Source organism: Rhyacophila brunnea, unplaced genomic scaffold (assembly GCF_057557595.1).
Source record: "Rhyacophila brunnea isolate RB1 unplaced genomic scaffold, BYU_Rbru_1.0 scaffold_188, whole genome shotgun sequence".
Taxonomy (NCBI): domain Eukaryota; kingdom Metazoa; phylum Arthropoda; class Insecta; order Trichoptera; family Rhyacophilidae; genus Rhyacophila; species Rhyacophila brunnea.
In genome coordinates this window covers 24,061-48,535 of record NW_028232846.1, presented here as the reverse complement: position 1 = coordinate 48,535, position 24,475 = coordinate 24,061, and the positions used below count along the sequence as shown (strand labels likewise).

At 34.1% G+C, this 24,475-nt stretch overlaps 1 protein-coding gene across 1 annotated transcript; it reads left to right on the top strand.

Moving 5' to 3' along the window:
* The first annotated feature begins 15,438 nt into the window (after positions 1-15,438).
* LOC147073006 (uncharacterized) lies at positions 15,439-17,916 on the top strand. The gene has a single exon (XM_085945677.1). The coding sequence runs from the start codon at positions 15,439-15,441 to the stop codon at positions 17,914-17,916; it is 2,478 nt and encodes an 825-aa protein (XP_085801803.1).
* The last annotated feature ends 6,559 nt before the right edge of the window (positions 17,917-24,475 follow it).

Here is a 24,475-nt window from a genome sequence, read left to right as displayed (position 1 = left end):
CGTCCAGATGTGAGCTTTCGGAGGTTCTTTCATTTAAATTGACCCCTTTCAACATTCCATTCATATTCTGAGATGAGTTTTAAAAATATTCTTCCTACCTGAAAATTAGTATAATCTCTACGAAAACAATAAGCTTTTTCTTTTCATCACAATATATCAGGCTGGTGGTACATCTACTCCTACATTTTAATATATCCCCTTTAGATAATTATTTTATTTTTATAAAGCCCTTCTAATGTTACAGATGGCAATCTTTGGAAGGCCAGGATGTGGCAAAGGGACACAGTGTAAATTGCTAAAGAAAGAGTTTAAACTAGCCCATGTGAGTTCTGGAGATTTATTAAGGATGGAAGGGACTAAGGCCAGTGATGGTAGCCCTGACAGTCAATTGACAGTAGATGGTAGTGATAAGATGGAGTCTGGCAAATTATTCGATGACAATTATGTTATAGATTTAATGAAGGGAAATGTTCCAAAAACCAATTATATTTTAGATGGGTTTCCCAGGTCAGTTCCCCAACTAGAAGTCTTTCCAATAAATATTGCAATATATCTTAATATTTCAGAAAAAGAGGGGGAGAAAAGAGCACTGGAGAGGGGGAAGAAAACCAACCGGGCTGATGACAACAGAGAAGCTTACGCGACCAGAACAGAGGAATTTGTGGCAAAGACCATGCCAGTAATAAATAAGTGTAAAGAGAAGGGGATTTTATTGGAAGTTGATGGTGAAGGGAAGATTGAAAATGTTTTTGAGAGAATTAAATCGGGCGTAAAGGAACGACTGAAAGATTAGTATGAACCTTTTTATTAATTAAAATCAATAAATTGATCCCTTATTAATTGTGGGCAGTATAGTATTCCTGTGTAGCTTTGTATTTCTACTACTCTTTAATATAGCTTATGACATTATCCATTATGATGGGTACCCTGGAAAATAGATTGAAGATGTGTGAATCTATAAAAACTCCAGATTTTTGCTTCCATGTTAATAATTTCTGCAATGGAACAATATATGACTGAAAAAATCGACGAGATACATTCACAGGCTCTATTTCTTCATAAATTTTCTCCACAAGAACCTTCTGGCATGATTCATAAAATATAACATTATTCACTCTACCTGTTAATTTTTCCCCCAATGATATTTGTTGAATCTTATTAATTGGAATCTTGAAACAGTCATTGTTAATAAAAATCAAAAGCACTTTGTTCTTATATTGGCAGCTAATGCCGAGATGTTTCTCATCCGAGTTGATTAGAAGTTCATTGTCATGAATATAGCCATCGTTTATGTCACTGTTACACTTGCCAGATTTACCATTATCTAGCATTTTAGATGAAGCTGATGCCTTTTTAGATGGCAGTGCAGTGACTTCATATTTCGTTGGGCTACATTGATCAGAATTACCGTTTTTTAGATTTACACAGTTATAAATGATTTCATAATCATCTAGCCTCAAAATTGTAAATTTTTGATGGTCAAAGATATTAATCTGGAACTCCAAAGTGAATCTACTGCTATTATTTGCAATGCTTAGTAAACTATTTCTGAAGTACAATCCTGTTTCTAATTTTCCCAGGTTCAAAAAGCCATTTTGAATTTGTAAATTAAGCGGTAGCATACTCAGAATTGATTTAACACAGTTTTTGTTATTGAATGATTCATTTAGGTCATTTTCATCCACAATAATTTTGTCATCGCCATTAACTAACACGGTCTGATTAGATTGATTACACAATTGAGAGTTTATATTTATATTTGGCAAATTATAAATATCTCTTCTTTGAATGGTATCTGGTATAGTGTTCTTTTTTTGAGTGAGATTCGACTTTGTCTTAATTTCAGGATGGCCATTAGGGTAGGGTTGTAGTGATATATGCGACTCATCCTGCACTTTCAAGTCTATAGACTCTTTGATCATTGAGCTACCTTCCATGCCAAATGCCACTTCACTCATTGAATCCAACAGTATAATATTTTTTGGAGGCGCATACCCAATAATTTTTCTCTTGCAGACTAAGCCAAAGGGTGTAAGATCTTGCACAAACGTAAACCCAATAATGTCGATGCCCTTTCGAATAAGAAAGTTCACACAATCTATCAAAAAGCTACACGATTGCAACATTCTCAATTTGCGAATCAGAATCTGACCACATTTGTCATAAACTGTTGCCATTAATTTGGTTTTTTTAGTCTTAATAAATATATCTGCTATGATATTTGCTGTCGTTTCATCTATATCCTTCGGAAAGCAATCTAAGAATAACTTTGATGAAAACTCAATATCACTCTTCACACTAATCAAATAGTAGAATTTGTCGAGCTCTGTATAAATCTTGTTTGTTCTCAGGGAATTGCTCGATCCAACATTTAGTTTATAGAAGTTCAGGCTTTTTTTTTTCTTGGTTAGCATGAATATTTTCTTTAGGGGAATTTGTATATTTCTAGAAATTAATAAATCAATGACTTTGATGAAATTTTCGTAAGATAAAATAATGTGCTGAAAGAATTCTGAATTTACAACTGCTATTAGATCATCTGTACTGATATGATGAAGATAAGGAATCATATTTACAACAGCCTCTACATAGTAGCAGTCTATTTCATGGCATCTTTCAAAGAATAGTACTGCAATTTTAGCATTTGAATATTCGGTTTGGCATACAAATCTAATCAAAACCTTCGGATCTTCTATATAGTTAAGAATCGTATTCAAACACTCTATTTCACAATCGGTACAACTTTCTGAATAACTACCAACCAGTAAATCTGAAATTTTTGATTCAAGATTCTTTAAAATATACTCAATTCTTAAGAGGACCATCTCATATGATTTCCTCAGCTCCAATATGTTTAACAAAAGGCCAAAGTTGCTCATATATTTAACCTCATTGATAAATAGCATGTTCGTATCCTGAAGATAGAATTTTGATGGAACTCGACACCTGGCCCAATTTAATAGAGCTGCTTCCCTATCTCCAAACAAGTAATCAATAGTGTGATAAATCTCCTCACGGTGAGAAATAAACTCTGCTCCAAAATTTTGACCTGGATCAAGTTTCGGCAGCTGGTATCTGCTGGAGTGAGTCGATTCTTCATCTGACTTGATATCTTGTAGGTAATTTTGCTGGGTTGTGCAACTATTTACTATTAATCCACCATTTTCAACCAATGCATTATCTTCATATTCCTTGGGGAGCAGAGATATGATCAAATAAGCCATAATACTGTTTCTATCACTTCCTCGATTATTGTACTTGCCTGCTAAGCTTTTTATAGGATAGCTATTAAATTCCAAATATTCTGTATAGAAGGTTTTTGGAAACTTCAAACATTTTTGGTCAAATCCATATTCCGTAATTTTGCTCTGTATAATCGAGTGAACATCAACCATTCTTAAATATACCTGGAAAATCAATTCAACAACACTATCATCATCTGGAGTGCAGTTTCCAATCTTTTCTAAGAATTCACAAATATCTGTCTTTTCAAAGAATGGAAAAAGATACAACTGAGCTAGTGCTCCCCGTTGATTTGTATCGAATGCTATAATCATGTTTTTAAATGAGTGGCACGAAACTTCTTTGGGTATTTCTATCAAAGGCTCCATATTAAGGAACTTAAGGCCCATATTATTTTGTGTTTTAATATGAAACGTCTCAAACCCAACTACCTTCATGGCCTACATTGATATAAGATAAATCCCTTTAATTGATATCTTGAAAAGATTGTAAGCATGAAATTCTCAATACATCAAAAATGTTTTGTAAATCGACCGGCCTATAACAATAATGATGAGGCAGGATATCAATTTATAGGTTAAAATACCCATAATAGTAAAAGATAACTCTCCAGTGTTCCAACAACCAATTATGATTATTGTTTCAAACCAGTGATTTGCTCCAAATGTTTCAGAGAATTCAAAACAAAAAGAACATCTAGTAGTCATTCATTATGTCTCATATACTTCTATTCTATAGCCTTGTAACCTCCATTTATATCAAAATATTTGACTCCGAAAGATATCTTAGTACGGATGAAGAAAACAAAGAGATGGTAATGACAGATGCAGATAGGGCAAGGGACTTTGAAATAGCCCCGATGAGCTCCGATGGACTTCTCAACGAAATACGGTTTGAAGGAAAGACCCTATCGATGGCTGGTAGAATTAGAAAGAAGTTGAAAATGGTTAGTGATACCATATCAATGGCTGGGAAGTTTAGAAATAAGTTGAAAATTTTTGGTAAGGATCGTGGAAGGGCTGGCTTCAAAATTGTATATGTAGGCTCAGACAAATACTATATCCAAAGAAATGATGATTGTCTTACTGTTGAAGGAGACGAGCTAAAGAAGGACAGCTGCAAGAATCATCCCACCGCTTTCCAACTCTGTGATAGTAAATCTACCTGTATGAATGTAAATCAAAAGATAGATATGATTTTCAATATGCTGTGTGGTGATACCGATGACTATGATGGATATAACAACGGTAGAGGTGGTGGCTTCAATTCATTTGATAACAGAGGAGGCTATAACCCATTTGGTGGTGGTGGCAGAGGAGGCTATGACACTAACTCACCTGATAGATATAGTGGGAGATATCCGGGTAGAGGAGGACGAAATAATTATGGATATGATGATGATTCTTGCGATGAATATTAGGTTTAACCATTAATTAAAATCATTCCATTTGTAACAATAAATTAGTTTTATAGATGAAGAATGTTCTGATTATTTGTTGATTTTTCATGGCTCCGATTAAAGCATGAGTAGATAATGAAATTGTTGTTATACAGAATAATATTTTTTAATACAAGTCTATATGACATACTAGATAAAATAGGTGAAGTAGTTTATTAAAAATTGTTAAATTTTACTAAAAATCTTTCAGTGGTTTTTGGTAGAATTGCCATTGGCTTACTATTTGCAAGTCGGAGTCCAAAAGGTAATAGCACTGACTTAAGATCATTGGCACTTATTGATTTGTTAAGGTGTATAGAAAGTGGGTCTTCCAAGTATGGACCCTCATGCCTACCAAACTTGACAACCTCTGGCTTTTTACGACTTCCTGAGAAATCTTCTGCTGTTTCCAGTCTAAAGCTCGAAGCAGATGAACATCCATCCATGTTTAAACCATTTGCTGATGCTACAACACATTTTGCAGACTGCTGAATTTTAAAGGATCCGTCAGGTGTTAACAGAACTTGGAAATTATTTTCTGTAGCTTTGGAGATTGGCTGTTCAATAAGGATTGAATCTTTTACAGAAATCAGCCGTGCTCCATTTCCATAAGTAAATGCAGTGGTTCCTGAAATATTGGCTCCATTCCTGATTCTTTTAAATGCAATGGCTGACTCTTTGGGAACTGTTGTTACTTTGCCATCTACAACCCCCAAATATTGAGTTGTATCCTCCAATCTAAAATAATCTGCAAATATAAATCCAATTAAAAGAATCATTAATTTCCACAAACAAAGTAGTTAAGTAATATTTCTGAGACAGGTTGTATCAGATTGATCAAAACACTTTTGTTTCACTATTTTCCAAAACAAGTTGGTAGCTGCTAATTCCTAGCAAATTAATTTATCAGTTTGTGTAAAGAGTTAAAACATGATCAGCTTCGCTATCCTAATTAACAATGATTGCTTTCAATGGCTTAATTAAAATATAAAACCATAGTTTAGTAAGGAGTTTTTTAGCCAAAAGTTTTATTAAATTGCGTGCGTTGGATTATTTCCTACAAATCCATTGTGAGGAAGTTCTTGCCTTACCTTAACATGTATTTCCTTTGTGTGCTCTCCATTAAATCTACCCTCAAATGAACTGGGTATTATCTTATCTAAATTGTATTTCATATAGTCCGTTCTAGCCAATTTAAGTAATTTATCTTTGTCTTCACAATCAACGCCAATAACACTGTGAGTTTCCTTCCCTGGCTTTATTCCCAGGCACTTGTCTTCATGCTTAATAATGAAGGAACCATCAGGACCTAGAATTATTACAAAGAACTGCTTACTATCCTTCAAATCAATATTTTTTATCTTTAGCTCATTCTTATCATTCATATATAAGGCACTTACACCCAAGCTGAAGATGGTTTTCAATGCAGAACTGTCCTTGGGTTTTAGCATGTTTATATCAAAGGCGCTTTTGAAATCTGAAGTCATAATTACTTGGTCATGAACCATTCCAAGGTAATATTCTGAACTGAGATGCCGTAGCATGAAGGCTGATACGGCTGCAAAGAATAGCATGGATTTTCGAGATAAAATTCTTTTATTTTGTCTTTGAAACAAGTTTGGATTTAAGCCAATAATTGAAAGGTTTCAGAATATACTATATTTCAAAATACTTAATGTGCTAGAAAAGTTGGAATCACTAGTTATTTTTTCAGATGTCGAACTTCTGAGGGTCATACCTCTTAGTTACGTAAACTCTTGTGTATTCAATATCATAACAACAATTCACAGAGCTATATGTTCAAAAGTTAAGATTCTTCATGTTATTTAAACAAAATAGTAACAGTATAGTATTCAACATGCAATTTTATTGCTTATATCTCTTTCTAACTGGAGTATCACATCTATTAATGAATACTGATTTGTTTATAATTCGATTTTCGATTTCTCGCTTTAGCTGAACTTTTAATATGTGTCCATTATAGAAGAATTCCTCCTTAAATTCCAGTTCATATCGCTCAATGTCCTCGAATAGTTTGGATTCGATCTTCAACAAAGAGGGATATGCTGTCTTTCTAAACTTTTCCTCTGTAATAAGTTGGAAGCTTGATTTAAACAGTCTTTTGGGATCGGAAGCTATTTTTTCAAAATCCATCATTTTCTCCAATAATTCATGGCGACTTTGAATTTGGTCTGAAATCTCCAAATAAATATTTTTCTTGGGCTCCAGGTAATTGATCATTCGCCTCATATTTTCCAATTTCTGAATGGTTTTGTTTGCATTCCCAAAACAACACCTGGTGTTGACTGTGCTTTGGTGATCAAAGATTTTTTTATCTCCAAAATCAACATTGAACTCTGTAATATTAAATGTGTCTAATACCTCCTTCAATCTGCCTTCAATTTGTTCATAGATTTCATCAAACTTTTCTGTATGTAAGTTGTCCAAGTATCCCAGATACTCTTCCATTAATGTGATATACTTTGTGCTATATTCCTTCTCAAAATCCTTTTTCTGCACAAACCCTTCCAGAATGCACTCCTTTTCTGCGATGGACTTCAAAATTGATTTGTACTGGTTTTTATTTCTCAAGTATTCTTTTAGAATATTTTGATAGATTTCACCTAGCTCGTAGATGGTTTCATCCTTGGAAAACTCTATTTTTATTTTCAACTTTCGTTTCATTGCTTTGATTTTGTCATAGATGTCTTGTCTTAAGGATTCTTTTTTATTAACCTCTGTTTGAAGAAAATCCTGATATTTTCTCAGTAGGGCCAATCTATTTCTGGAAATATTATCTGAAATGAGAAAATCTCCAACAACAGATCTATCTGCCATGGTGCCACCAGTAATATGGCTTAAATTCTGACTAAAGTCATTCTCACATTTATCTTTTACGGCTATAGCTAGTTTTTCTTTATTCATACCACAGCTTCCGTATAACAATCCTATCAATCCATTTATCCCCTGGACTGTCATCTCAATTTCATTTTTCAATCTATCATATTCAATTTTAATTTGGGTAAGTCTTTCCAAAAGATAATTTTTATAAATGAAAATATTTTTAAAGTCCTTAGATTTCTTCAGAGTAAACAAAGTACCCAGGAGTTCTATGTTATTTCCCAAATCACTTGATTTAAACATATTTGGTATACGACTGCTGTTGTCATTAACAACAGTAGTAATGGCACCACTTATAAAATTATCGTCTTTTTCTAACATTTCACCCATTATATTTTTATGTATTTCTGCTATTTTTAGCATTATTTCTTCTATCTCTTTCTCTACCTGTCTTCTATCATCTCTACTTATTTCAATTTGGAGCTCTATGGCCTCTTCAATCTTACGAATTCTGCCATGGAAAAGATCAAAAGGATGTTCATGAATGTTTTCTAGTGGAACTATCTCAGAAAGCGCATCAAAGAGATTTTGAAGCTTCTGCTGAATTACTATGACTGATTCCATGGGGTGAAGAAAATATAGAACTGATAGTTTAAAAGAAGTAATAAATTAGCTCTGCATTCACAAACTAGTATTTTATTGTTATTACTTTTACATTTCATGAATTTTGTTGGCTATGGATTCTTTGTTATCGTGTCTTTCCAGATACTAGGTTTTTCTTTGCTAACGATATTATATTTTCGAACAGACTCTGGAAATAAACTCTATTCTTTGATGTTTTAAATGCGATCTAATTATTATGGTTATGCTTAAAGTTTGAATCAGTGTCTTAAAATTTAGAAATGTGTGTCATTTAGTTATTTTTGTAAGGTCATAACAATGTTTTCTCAAAGATATTCTGTTTAATTTAATTAATTATTAAAATCAGGCCATCTACTAGAGGGAAAATCAGTTGAATTGTTGCCTTTTAGAACCTGGTCAAAGCCTTGATCAAATTCAAGCTTTTCTGCAAGGCTTATACTCCTCTTATTGGATGGATCATTATAACTCAGGCAATAATCCCGCATATTATTAAACTCTGGTTGACTGTATACTACACCAATACTTGACTTCGGAGTATCCTTGACTCCGTCAAACATATCATCTAACAACATTTTATTTCTGATAGAAGCTGGATTGTCTGAGGGAAGTACAAATTTCCGACCTTTCTTGGACATATTTTTTTGTTCCAAATCTAATCTTTCCCTTGTCTTGATAGTAACAGGCTTTTTATAGGCTGAATTCGAAGTAGACACGAATATCTGGTTGCTGAAGTTTGCTCTATTGGAATCATAATCAGACAGATTGCTTACACAATAAGATAGTATAAATTTCGAAAGAACTTTATCGTATGTCACACACCTACCACTCATTCTAATCCTGAAAACATCATCCACACTTTCAATGTTAAATTTTTGGTTTTCTCCCCCAGTAGGATTTGCAACTTGAATTACAGCAAGGTCCTGATTGTATTCAAGCACCTTTTCCATTCCTGGAACAAATATGGAGTGACTATTTACAACCTTGCCAGGAGGAATATTTGAAGATATATTGGAAATATTTCTATGGAGTTTTTCTTGTGGTAGCTCAAATTGTATTGCAGACTCTGGCAATCCCCATATCAAATTATTCTCACTAATGGTCAAAAATTGATCAAGTTGAGGATTTTTAATAAAAGACCCGGGTGTGTCATTCTTTTTAATCAAAGGCACAAGTGAATCCCTAAACTCAAACAATTTGTTGTCCTCACATCTTGAAAGAATAAATTTCTTTATAGTCTCGTCATACTGAATACACTTCCCACTGCTCATCACTCTAAACAGGCCGTTAGGATCGTAGGGCTTTTCGTTTGGACTACTCATTATTCCTTTGTTTTTTCTTTCAAAATATTCTGATAGTTTTACCTCCTCAGCTGAGTTAGCTTTTATAATATCCACTATGAACTCCTGATAATCATTCGTTGATGGCTTTTCCTGCTCTAAGATTGAATCTCTGATATTCAACGACAAAACAAGTTCTTTATTAAGCACATCGATAACCTTTCTACCATTCTGGGCATCATTAAAAACAAATCGGTCCGCCCTTTCTGGGGTAGTCCAAGTTGGATATCCATCAGGAGACCCCAAAAATTGATTAGTGCCAGGATTGCCTATATAAAACTTTCTGGGCTGAGGCTTAAGTTGAACAGAATCGACTTCTTTCTCCAGATCAAACAATTGATCAGCTACATTTTCTGCAATACCTTTACATTCTAGAAAGAATATCATATTTTGATCAGCATTGTATGTCGCACATCTACTCCTGTTGATAATTCTAAAACTATTGCCAATCTTTTCAATTGAAAATCTCTGACTAGAATTGTTTGTGAGTTCACCAGTTGAAAAGACCGATGGTTCAACAACTGACGCTTCAAGTACTATATTCGGACTTATTTCATTTGTGGTTAATGGGCCTGCAATCTGAATTATCGATTTTGAATCATCATCTAAAATATTTTTAAAAACAAAATATTCAGCAAATTCTGCAGTTTGAAGTATCACTTTGCCATCGATGATGCTTAAAAACTTACCCGTACCTGTTTTTGAAATCTTCACTGTTTGGATTCTTTTCAATCCGTTTGAAGCTTCCATCACTATCCTTTTGGTTAATCCATCGTATAGAAATGCTGGCTCTTCAAGCCGTTCCTTTGTAGTCATACCGTATAGCTGTCCAGCTGAGCCATTACATCTTCTGAATATCATCTTTGATCCTATTCCTGCATCTTCCAAACAAAAATCTCCACTCCTTATCGAAACTATATTTTGACCAGCTAATTCTTCATTCTCAACCAATTCAAATTCTTGCTCTGCAAAATTACCTGTTGTATTGCTCATCAATACACCTTCATCGTTTGCGAGAGATTGGTTGGGAAATGCATTTGGATTGATTTTGACTTTATTTAGAGCTGACTCATGAATTGAAAAATCAGAAGCCTGATTCTTGTCAGAGAGTGTTGGTGTATTGTAGTATAACCCCTCTTTGAATGTTTTGGTAAATCCTACATAGAGATTTGTACTGGGTTTATATATAAAAACGGTCATGTGAGAAACGGTCAACAAATTCATAACAACTTTGATATTGAATTTTTTATAATATACTTTTGAAACATAACCGCGATGAGTAATATTTTAGAACAAATGACGTAATTTGTAACACTAATCACCAATATTGCTGATCAAAAGGTGAAGGAGGTATATAGAAGAATATGATGAGTTGATCAAACTAGCGAATTTCCTGTAGCTATGGATATTCAGTATAAACATCAACTCATAAATCTCCTTTATGATAAATTGTTTAATATAATCACCTATCTCTAATACCCATGCTTAGTTAGCTATAGCCTGTGGAGACTTAGATATGAAACATATCAAGTTGAAACACCTCTTAGAGTCGGCCAGGGATTTAAAATTTCACCAACATATGAATTAAAATTTCAAACTAAAGTTTCATAAAAATTATTTTTGGATATTTCACTAATGAAACAATGAATCTCGAGACACTAGCCAATGCAACATTCACAATTGCCTCAGTCTTCACCGATAGCCATCTAGGATTTCAAAATGGGAGAGGTGAGATGGGTAATAGTTCAAATGCAGAAACATTTGTTTTGAAAAGCCATCCTGATGGTACCAGGATCCTAATGACAAAGAATTCATCAGTGGTCCGACGGGATAGAAAAATTATTCTGGAAATGTATTCCAATAACTCAACCTTGGTAGAGTTAGCCCCAGGCTCTGATGAAACATTTTACCTAAAAGCAAAAGGCAAATGCTTGACAAACCAGTATGGACAGCTAGGGTTTGAAAACTGCAGACAAACGCCGAAGCAGCAATTTAGAGCTATTATACAGAGTGGGAGTAGTGATGGGATCGATTTTGATGAATTTTATATTGTGAATCAGTCCAATCAGTTTCTTGGGTTTATCAACCAGGATGCCATTTTTGGAAATAGAGGGAATGCCAAGATATTGAAATTTAAATCTGGAAATCGTGACATTATTCAGATTGAAAATGAGGAATCAAAGGTACTGGACTTGGATTATTCGAGAAATCTATTGATTAAGTATGGCTTTCATGGAAATTGGAACCAACAGATGAAGCTTGTTCGATTGGGGGGTGAATATCAAATTCAGGTAGGTGATAAATGTGGCCAAGCCAACAGTGATTTGAAAATCAAATTTTTAAAGTGTGATTCGAGCTGGGAGCAAAGATTTAAGATTAAACCAGTAGCACGTTTTGATCGAGACGGTGGTAGATCTTCTTTTTATAACGATAGTGATTCAGGAGAATATGGCTATCATTCTAATGAAGCCTTTGAGAATGATAGAGGATACTCTTCCAGAAACGATTCCAACTCGTTCTATATAAGGAGATCAAATTCAAATGAGTATATTGTAGGATTTGGTTCTGACAGAATTGCCAGACTTGGAGGTAATAGATCTCAGGCTCAGCCCTTCAGTTTTAGAAGAAACACATACAATATTATAGAACTTTCTGAAGGGAGAGTTTTAGAGTATAATCAGAGTGGAGATTACCTCATGGCTGTTAACTATAATGGAAACTGGAATCAGCAGATAGAGTTGGTGAATACAGAAGGAGGATTCAGAATACGAGTAAAGGATAAATGCGGAAGATATGAGAATAGAATGATAAAGTTTGGTAAGTGTGACAATTCCAGGGATCAAGTCTTTGAAATAGTTGAGAATTCCAGCAATAATTCCGGAAATAGTCGAAATGGAACCTTTAACATCGATTTTAATTCCAGCATGTCTTCCTGGGCAACAAATATATATGACAACTTTATTGGCCGAAGTTATGACTCTGCATTACCCGTAAGTGTCCCCAAGACTTTTCGTATAAAGAAGCAGGATCAAAATGACTATCTAGGTTTCGATAATTCAAATGATGGAATTTTTGGGCCAATGTCAAACTCTGAAAAATTCCAGTTTAGGAATGGATCAGATAACACTATAGATGTTCTCGGGTCCAAGTATGTGTTGGATTTTGCATTTAACCAGAATTTCTTGTGTAGATATGGCTACCATGGATATTGGAATCAACAAATCCATATTCTTTATCAGCCAAGGGGATTTAAAATCAAGGTAGATAGCAAATGTGGGCAGATCGAAGGACAGAAAATCAAATTTTTTCAGTGTAGTTCGACGAATTTACAACTGTTTGACTTTCCTTCAGCCGATACTGCTGGAGGCAATTCTGCTACTAAACCGTCATTCTCGACATTCGTTCCCAACACCTTCTATATTAAATTTCTTGAGACCAATGAATATATTGGGGTTGAAGGAGATTATGCCACTCTTACCTCTGCTTACCGGGCTACTAAGTTCAATGCAATTGATTTCAGATCATCAGACAACACACGTATTATTCAAATAGAGGGAACCAACAAGGTATTAGACTTTGCACTCTTTGCAAGAAAGAAACTGGTCATTCATCCACGCCATGGAGGTGAAAATCAACGATTCTACATAATTTCCGAAAATGGTTCTGATATGTCAATACAGTCAAAGGGCATGTGTGCAACATACAATTCTGGCCTGCGCAGATTCGACATTGAAAAGTGTAACAACTCTTCAAATCAGAGGTTTGAATTGATTACAGACATTGATAAATCAGTTCTACCCACTGAATTTTATTTGAAAAATTCAAATAATGATATGTATTTCGGATTTCCATCCAGCGAAGCCCGCTTTACCAGTGCATTTTATGCCTTGAAACTCCAACTCACTGATATGAAATCTATGTATTCTTCAATAAAACTGATAGGTACTGAAAAATACCTGAATTTTGATGTTTCTAAAAACAGATTTATCAAGGGTACAAATAAAAACCACAATAAGTTTACAGTCGAGCCTTATAATAACGGAGATATGATAAAAGTGTACTATGAAAATAAATGCATCACCCATGACATTACCAGAAACATATTCAATTTGGAAGTTTGCATAAGCTCGCCCAATCAACTATTCCGGATGGTAGGAAATGACAGAGAGTTTGATTCATCACTGAAGCCATCGTATGGTTCTTCATATCTACCCGATGAATTCTATATTAGAAGTGCCATTAATCACTCATACATCAACTTCTTTGACAGATATGCAACACTGGGAAGTGCATTTTCTGCAATCAAGTTTAAGAAATCTGATTTCCACACAGAGCACAAATCCCATATAATTTCTATTCCAAGTACTGACATGGTTCTAGATGTAGCATCAGGTGTCTTAATAAAATATGCTCGCCATGGCGGGGAAAACCAAAGGCTAGTTTTTGAGCCTACTGGAAGATCGCAATATAGAATCGTCTACAACGAAAAATGTTTGGTGTTTGATAATAGTTCAGCCAGAATTATTTTTAAAGAATGTAACAATGATTCGGATCAGCTTTGGAGAATTGACAGAAATATACCGGAAAACCTCTACGATCCCCTGCCCAAGGAATTTATAATCAAAATACCTCAGACGGGAGAATATTTTGGTTTTGACAATTCCAAATTTATTACTGGTGTTTCTCCTGGAGGTGCTAGCCAATTTTCAAAAATAGATTTGCCAAACAGCAAAAATCCGTCCATTGTACAGGTTGTCGATGATCCATCCAAAGCACTGGATTATAACTACCAATCAAAAGCACTTACAAAATATCCAACCCATAGGAATATTAATCAACTATTCATCCTCGAGCTGGTCGGTGAGAATAGTTTAAGATTGATTGTATTTAAGGATCAGTGTGCTTACTACAATAAAACTGAAAAAAGAGTGAAATTTGAAAAATGTAAGTTTGGAGAAGTTAGACAGATCTTCGAGTATTATGATAAGAATTGTGAGAATGACAGAAATGATGAATATTCAGATGACAGTTCATGTAGCACAGTAGATAGATATCATGATGGTGATTCATATGACAATATGAACAATTGTTATGATGGCAATGGGTATGATGAACACAGCAACTACACAAAGCCTATAGCTGATAAAGGTATTTTTCCGAAATTGCCATCTTATTTATATGATTCATACCAAGACGGCTCGGGAAATTGCTCGGATGAATACTTACAAGTGGATAGCCTGCCATTTAGTTTTATAGATACTGCACGTATTGATGATTCATCAGATTCAGAGTGTGAAACAGAAGATGTATGCAAGGACAGCCCAGTAGGGAATAAAGGCTTTAGAAGAGAGGGAGCTGTAAAGTTAAATAGAGCAACCAGCTATAGCTTATTTTAACAATAAATTAATACTGATGGAATGAATGGCTTTGACAATATATATTTATTTTTCCAGTAGTCTTTGTCATAAATAAGGGAATCAAATAATTATAAGTAATTTTTTGTACATTAATATAGGTTACACAAAAAGTAACTCCCACATCTTCAGGTATTACGAATAATAAATGTCAGATAAAGATAAATTTTTGAAACATATATTATATCCAGTTTATTGACAAAGGGTTTTAATGATTTGCGATCAGCCTAACCACATAACACAAATACAGAATAAAGAGGTTTTATATATAGCATCTCAGTTTGCATTGGGAGAGCAGTTGTAAAGTTGGCAAAACAATTCTGAACTGCAAAAATGAAAAATAACTGTATTAGAAGGCATTTTGGATAATATATGACAAATTGGACAATTCTTATATAAACCAGCAAATATAATCTTGTGATTCTCAATTCCTTTTATAATTGTTTTGCCCTTATGGGAGTATCACGAAAACAACACGAATTGTGATTTATTTTTACAAATTTTTATAATTTTTTTTGCCCTTATGACTGAGTATTACGGAAACAATAGGGACTATAGTTCAGGTGGCAACAGAGAAGACTTCGGAGATCGTTATGACAGAAATAAAGACCTCTATGGTAGAGATGATCGTCAAGGTAGTGACAGGAGAGGTGGGGATAGGAGAGGGCCTGATCGTGGACCTCGTCCTCCACGAGTTACTGAACCAACATCCATTAACATTACAACAAATATGTACAAGTATGTAGGTAAGGACTTGTGTCTGTATCAGTATAATGTGACGATTACACCTGAGGTGAAGAGACAATACCTATACAGCAAGTTTGTTAAAATTTGTGAGGCCAATAGTTTCGATGAACCTGTTGCTTTTGATGGGTACAACACTTTAGTTTCGGACAGGAAGTTTGAGGATCTTTCTCTTGCCATTCCTATGCATGAGGGTGAAATGGTCATGAAGATTGAATTTAAGAATTGCTACAAAATGAGTGATCTGAAAGGAGAGGATATTAATGATGAAAATACTGTTGGACTTACCCAATGTATGGATATTATTGCAAGAAATTTCCAGAAATCCCAATTTTTCGTTGATAAGAAAAAGATGATAAAGCCAACTTCTAAACCATTTGATCTTGGAATGGGGTTAGAAATTATTCCAGGGTTGAGTGCATCTTTTAGATACAACAACGATGGGTTTTTTATGAATCTTGATCCAGTCTTCTGTGTATTCCACAAGCCCCAGCTACTCCTGGAGTTGATTTCTGAGTTTCAAAGGTCAAATCAGCGATATTCAAGCAGTGATGCTTTGACTCCAGAACTGCGTAATCATCTTGATAAATTTATCAAGAAACTCAAGCTTAAGACCATTCATCGTGGGGAAAAGAACAAAACATTTGCAGCATTTGGCCTGGCTGATGAAAATGCAGAAGAAAAAATTATTGAATTTGAAGACAAATCCACAATGTCAGTTTCTGAATATTTCCAAAAGAATTATTCCCCTCTTAAGCATCCCAAGCTTCCATTAGTTATATTCAGAGTTCGTGATAAACAGGAGATTTACATGCCAATTGAGGTGCTAGAAATTGTTCCTATGCAAAAGTACTCTCCCAGACTTAGTGATAGTATGACAACTTCCGTGATTAGAATTGCAGCAAGGAGACCAACAGACAGATTTAGAATGATTGAGGAGAAAATCCAAGAATTAAAGGCTCTTAGCAATCCAGAGCTTGAGAAGTTTGGGATTGTGTTTGACAATGCTATGCTGAATTGTAAAGGATTGATTTTGCCAGCTCCCAAGATTCAGTTTGATCAAAAAACTGTTGAGGTCAATAATGGTTCATGGAATTTAAGAGATGTTCAAGCGCTTAAGAATTCTTCAGTTGTGGATTGGAAAATTTTTGTTTTTAGAAGTAGAGATAAAGTGCGTTCTGATTTGGTAGATTCCTTTGTCAGTATGGCATCAAGATATAATATCTCGTTCCCAAAAAGCCCTCCTGAGCAGGTTGTTGTGAGTACTGTTGAACAATTCTATAATGCACCAAAGTCAAAGTTTAATCTGGTGATTCTTCCAGATAGATCTTCTCTAAGGTATGATGATATTAAAAGAGTTGCTGAGACATACACCGGTAACTACACACAATGTCTTTTGAGCTCAAATATTGTTAAATTAGGAAACCCCGCATTCGTTGGAAATCTTCTTCTTAAGATTAATGCCAAGCTGGGTGGCCAAAACTTTGCATCAGCCACATCGATTTTCAGCGATAAGAAGACTCTTCTTGTTGGAATTGATGTTACTCATCCTGATGCGACAGAAGTTGATAATCCCACCATTGTTTCTGTTGTAGGGTCCTTAGACTACGACTTCGTCAATTACAAAACCCAGATTGTGTCCCAGGAGGCTCGTTCAGAGATTATTAATGATTTGAAGTCTATTGTCATCAATTTGCTCAGAGCACATTTCTCAGAGACAGGTAACAAGCCAGAAAGAATTATTGTCTTCAGAGATGGTGTTGGTGACTCTGTATTTGCAGCTGTTTTTAATCAGGAAATTGAGTATTTTAAGGAGGCATTCTCGTCTATTGAAAAAAACTACAATCCAGAGCTCAATTTCATTATTGCTCAAAAGAGACATTCGGTCAGGTTTGCTGTGGATGGTCAGAATCTTGTTCCCGGAACATTTATTGATGAGATTTGTCAGAAGGATAGCTCTAATTTATTTGATTTCTTTCTTGTTTCGTCTCATGCTCTTCAGGGTACTGCTAGACCTACTAGATATAAGGTTGTTCTTAATGAGTCAGACTTGTCAAGAGAGCAATTATATGAGAATGTTTACAACTTGTGTCATACTTATGCTAGAGCAACCAAGTCGGTCTCTGTAGTTCCGCCAATTTACTACGCCCATCTTGCTGCTGCTCGTGGCAAGGCTTATCTTGAGAGAGATGAGTCAGACAAAGTTGTATTAAGAGAAGCATTCCCTGAGATGACAGAATCACTTTATTATCTATAAATAAAGTATTATAAGAGAAGTTTCAAATTCATTCCACATTTTTAAAGATAGTTAAGTTATTTTTTATGTGACCTCGACTATTTCTTACAGATGAGCGTACATATTGCACTCATGCATCACAATATTTGATCCTGCCGATTTTCCTATGAAGAAGGGATTAACATTTCCGTTATTATTGTTAAAAATATAACTATTCTTTATCTGATACTGTAGGGTATGTACTTCATCACAAACAATTTATTAAATCTCTTCATAAATATTCTGCATTTTACTTTTAAATAGTTCTAAGGCGGCAAACAAAATATCAATGGGCTTATCACCCCCTTCAACAGTCTCTACATTCATTTCAACTTTATCCACAGGATTCCAGTCAACATCAACTGTTTGATTTATCATTGGCCATTCAGAAGAAATATTAGTAGAATCTTCTGTAGTATTCCACAGTTTGGCATGTCTCTTAGAATTTCGTTCGTCATAAGTAAAAGAAACTGCAGTCACGGGACAATACTTTACATGGGTCTTAGGGGACCCACGACGAGCCACACAGCGAATATTTAAAGATTGTCTTGGTGCCAGTTTCACGATAAGTGTATTATGAATTTCAACTACATGTGGACCAGTATAGCTCAAATCATGGCCAGTCACAGAAATGATCTCATTTGAATCGTTGGTTTTATTAAGATCAAAGATTATGGCACATTTGCCACAAGTATTATCACAACTACAGTCTATCTTGTCGAGTAAGGCATGACTGTGCCGAACTGGAATTAAGCCGAGGCGATTAGCTAGCATTTCATCAGCAAGAACTGAGCGGTTTTCTGAAATTTCTATAAAGTCGATAGCAGTGCACCCCAGCTCGCCAAGAAGAATACGCCTAAGAGAATTAGCAAATGAAACATTTGAATGGAGCGTGAATTTAACATTTGTAGAAGTAATTTCATGAAAATCGATTTTCATAGAGGGTTTAAAAAGGAATGAAAATTTCAACAATAGTAGGTTGGGATTGAGAACTAGTTTACGACAGATAGATAGCCATTTTATGAGTTCAAAGATGTATTTATAACACATTTGACAATATTTCCTCAGTTACACAAAAAATTAGCCATCATTGCAAGCCCACAAATGGTTTAATAACTTAATTTATTATTGGGTACACTTCTCTTTGTATTTCCTGGCCAACTCTTTTACCTTCTCGACATTACCATTTCTACTATTTTCAAAGTCGTACCATTTAGAAAATATTTGTTTCATTTCGATTTTAGAATAGCCTTTTCCCAAGGCAGCTTCAAAAAGATCTGACTTATCCTTTTCGTGTTTTAATAAGGCCTGCCAGTTTTTAAATGAATCCAGTCTATGGTGAGCATTTGCTTTAATACCATCATCTAGATGTGAAGAATAGTCAACCCATTTTCGATTCAATCCCATAATTTTCTGTATAGCATCTGTTGGGCTCCTGATGCTTTCATAAATAAACTCAATTGCAAAATTAAAACAATTGGTATTTTGCATGATAAAATCAATTTGATTAAAACTCAATTTATCCGTGAGCGTAGTTCTATGATCATCACCTAACTTCTTTAATATTCTTTTGAAGCCTTGCTTACTTGATCTCTTTTCATATAAATACTTTAATACCTCTACATTTTCCAGCTCATCGATTAATCTATCAATAAATTGGGTATAAGTCAATTTTTTAGAATTTTGTAGACTGATATCATCTTCAGAAGCCTTAGTATGGCCACCTACACTCATACTGTCGATCGTCTTATCCGTGTCGCTTGATATCTTATTTCCTTTTTTTGAAATGATTCTTAAAATTTTATTAATTTCCTGATTGTTGATTTCTCCCATTTCTTCTAGCTTTTTCAGATAAATTATACACAACTCATCAGGGTTATCCACAATTAAAATATAAGTGTTTAGTAATTTAAGGATTTGTTGGTAGGTTGTGAGGGTGCTGATTTGGTCAATTAATTGGTCTACGGTAATGAAGTTACCATCATTAGTATGTGAATCATTGGTTGCTGTTGCATCTGTTGTAGTATTAGTTGCATTATCTGCCCCATTGTTGGTACTTATTGCAGGTATATCATTTTCACTTTGTGTAAATTCATACCTATAATCACCTATGTTAAGCTGTCTTATTATTCTACCTTTCATTTTCTTCCCTACTTTCTTGTCCCTACAAATTCCTAGATATTCTTTATTTCCAATTCTGTAAGAAACCTCCCAAAATGGACCAATGAGTTCATTAACACCAGACCTACCGCAGCTATCATCATGACAAGTACTATCTCCTTCTACTTTTTTAATCAACTTAACTATAGCACTGGTTTTTCTAATTCCTTCAACAAATATATAACTCCCAATCAAGATTTTCTCAACCACTACGTCATATACATTAGAATTATAGCTTGGATTTAGCAATATTCCCCTGATATTTCCATCCTCGACAACTTTTATAGAATTCAAGGAGGTAATACTTTTTACAGTAGCATTTGAAATGGGATTCCCAATTTGTGCAAATTGTAAAGTATTACCAACACTATATAGTACACATTTCACTTGACTGGGTATTTCATTATTCTGCAATATTATTGGGCCATTTCCAACAGGCGTTGTGACGAATGGCTTATTTGAAATAAATTCTACAGTCCCTATTAAAACTAATCCTGGGTAAATGCCATTGGCAGCACTATGGCCAACACTGCTGCAATTAGTATACACATCTGCCAATTTAACCTCTCTTCTCTTTTCATTTTCCTTCACAGTCCTTACAACATAAATTCTTCCTATTTCAAGCAATTTCTTAATTACTGTCAACTTCCCATCACATGAAAATAACGTAGAAACTGCCTCTTCTACCGAAATAACAAACGTATTAAAGATGCTTCCTGAAAAAAATAGAGATATTTCTCCATTTACTAATTTGCCCAAAGCGCAGTTATACTTCAGTTTAAATAACGAATAATATGAGGCACTACCAGATGCAATTTCATTGCTACTATCATGTAGCTCTTCTACAATCGAATATCCTTTATATGGTGTCATAAATTTGTTCTTGTAAATATGTCCATAGAAGTATGTGGGATTAGTGCCGAAGTAGACTGTGTTGAGATTTTTCAAACAAAGATTCTTTCTTACAATACTCATATTATCAACAGTCGATTGAGCTAAAATAGAGCCATTTTCAGTCATGTTGTTCTTAATTGCATGATTGATAACTTTCATCGGGGTTGAAAAAATTATCTAAAAAATATGATTTCTATAGTTCTGCAGATATTAGAATTAATAATTTCCTCTCTTGTACTAAAAAATACCGTTATAGTTTCTATTAATTCCAGAACTATGATTTTAATTGACAATCTAAGCATAAATACTGTTCTCAACAAGAATCACTTTTTTATGACAAATCATTTCTTGCAATACCCCCTTAAATATTCATTACCCCGTATTCTTATAATAAAATCATTCTTCTTCCCTCAAAAATGATTTTATTACTTCAGAATATTCTTGCAGTTTCAGATAGTTTAACCAAGTCTAATACTTATACTTATGTGGATATACTGTATTACGTGTCTTTATTGGGTATCTCAATATTTTTCATGTTACCATATCTCTTTTATATTAAGGTGAACATCATTATATTAGGCAGTATACTTTTTGTCTGCAATAACTTAGCTTTTGCGTTTTTTGGAAATTTATTCAGTGTATCTATTATTAATATTGTTAGTTTCATTTCATTCATAATGGTGATGAGTATTTTATTCATATTTCCCAACTTATTATGGATTTATGAATCTGTATGCTTTGGTTCATCTGTCGGAGTGATCATTTTAACTGCTATCCCAGGATTGCCTGTTACTATTATTGTAGCATCCACAGTGTTTTTAACATTTGTCCTATCATCATTTATCACGATCACTAAAAAAACTTGCGAGATGTCATTAGTTGCTTTCAATGCTAGTACACTTATAATGGTCGCTATTAAGTTCTTCTGGATCTTATTGTCTGGAGGTGATGCTATGACAAAATATCAAGGATGTATTATGCTTTGTATTTCTATTATAATCCCTGTTTTATTCAATTGGATGATATCATCATATAATAAAAAGAAGCCTGAACACAAATTTGCATCTGACAAAAACGCTACGACAAATAGCCCATAATCTCATCACAATTGTTGTCCCAAAAAAGAAAATTCTTTATAAACACTAAATTGAATACATCTGGTATGATAATGGCTCTAATGGACAGAAAAGATACACCATCATTATTAATTCTAAACTAAAATAATCTAAGTTCTTACTCATAATTCTCTAGGCAATAAGGATTGTTTAGTTATCAGGTTTTGATATGATTAAAAGCATCTTCTTATCTCATTTTTATGTATTGCTCCTTAATCGATCATTTGTTTAATACAACCTACCCCCTTAAAATTTTGATATAAATTTTTCTCATCATCTCCTTTACATGTTTTTGCTCTTATTGCTTCAAAGAATTGTAACAGAAAATACAAACAAATTGGCTTTTAACGAGCCGTCTTTCGTTCTGGAAAACTTTTACTTCACAAGAGTAATATATGGGGTTACTTTCATCATACTTTCAGCATTACTTCTGGCACCAACTTCCAAGCTTTTAAGTACTCAACTGAAAGTTGCTACTATCTTGGGCATTTATCTATTTTCTAATCAGATGTTGATTCAGTTTGTAGAGATATTTATTCCGGCATTTTACTTGAATATAGCTGTGGTTTCGGCTGTTGCATTCTTGCTCTTTATGCACAAGGAGTTCGAAGGGATATTTGGAGGTATTAGCTTTGGATATCCGGCAGGATATACAATTATGCTCATGCTTTCGACCTCAAGCAGTATAAAGGTGTTTGCATATATTTCATTCTTTACACTTGTAGAATTTGTTCTACACAAGGTGTCTTACCCTGTATACAAAATACTTCTGAGGAGTATCGTTTCTGGGTTTTCACTTATTATCGGGGTTGATTGTATTGCCGGAATATTTCTCAAGCCAATTTATAGTGGTAGCAAGTTTGGGCTCTTACCAAAGATTATGATTCTACTCATCTATACAGCAACACTAGGTATTGTAATATTTTCAAATAGGGCACAAGAACCTGAGAAGTTGGAGAGCAAAGAGATTAAGGAAGAACTTAAAGAAGAAATCAAAGAAGAGCTTGAAAAAGTATAATTAAGAGTCTATCAAAAAATTACTTGGAATTTCCAATATTTATAGAAGAATAAATATCATTTGAACATCCCTTTATAGAGATTGTTCTTCATTTTTATAAAAGAAGATTTAACATTTCACTTCTTCTTGAACCTATTTTCCACAGCAGAAGCCAATTTATTCTTTGTTACTCTTATTTTCAAAAAATGGACGACAAATTATTTTTCTCGAACAACCCTTTTAAATGGAGCCATTTTTCCATGACAGCTCTCCCATAGATAAATTTCTGAAATCACATATATCTTTAACCCATTCGGTTGGTTCTAGGGAATTCTTTCTCTCAATTGTAAAATCATCCTTATTAGGATCCAAGTTCCAGGTGAATGATGGAATAAAATATGGACTGGACTTTCTGGTATACACTGATGATGTGGAGAAAGTACATTCAAAGTATGGAATATATGTTCTGCTGACAGATATGGACTACAAGCAGTTAATAGCACTGCAGAGAATTTGCAATAGTAACAATAAAATATTGATTATTGCAATCATTAATGAAAAATTTGGAAACAAACCACAGGGTGAAAGTCTGTATAATAATCATAACGATAATTGCAACAATGGTTTATGCTCGATATGCGAATCAAGCAAACCTTTGGATATAAATTGTTGCAATGGCAAACTTTTATGTTCGCATTGTCCTAGAAACTATGAAGTTTTTTTTATACAGGTAAGTAGACTATTACAGAGTAGTATCTTATAAAATTTGATAAACAGGAAGATATATTCTCCAAAGAACCTCATAAGTCATAAAAATACCTTTCCAATCAATTCTTTCTTTATTCCTAATTATACTTTCTAATTTTTGATACAAGTTGTATGTCCGAAGGATACAATGTAACCCTCTTCGCGTGTCTAGAAGCCATATAAGATAATTCCAATATCGAAACCAAATGATGCTCCAATGCTTCATGTAAAACATCGAAAGATGTCTCTGTAAACCTAAAGGGGGTTGAATCAAGATTCCTTATGATTCCACGGACAATCCTTATCAATCCAGTTCTGTTAATCATAAAAGTTAAAGTATTTTGGTAAAATTTAATTTCTTTCAAAACTGTTGAGTTATGCCTTGTTTTTGTGGAAATTGGAATCTGACTAATTGTGGGTTTTTTTACTCTCATCTTCCCAGAGCTAGAAGAGGTTGATGAAATCGATTTCTTGGATTTTGGTCTAGTTTTTCCAAATGACAGGCTACTTATGCTTTCTTTTTTTTCTCTCCTCTTTTTTTTTTGAAATATTCCATCAGAAAATTTACTTTGATCGATTTTATAGCCTTTCTTTGATTGAATTTCTTCTTCTTCGGAAAAAGATTCTG

Coding starts and splice junctions, on each gene's coding strand:
- LOC147073006 (XM_085945677.1), top strand. CDS start 15,439: ATGACTGAGTATTACGGAAACAATAGGGACTATAGTTCAGGTGGCAAC.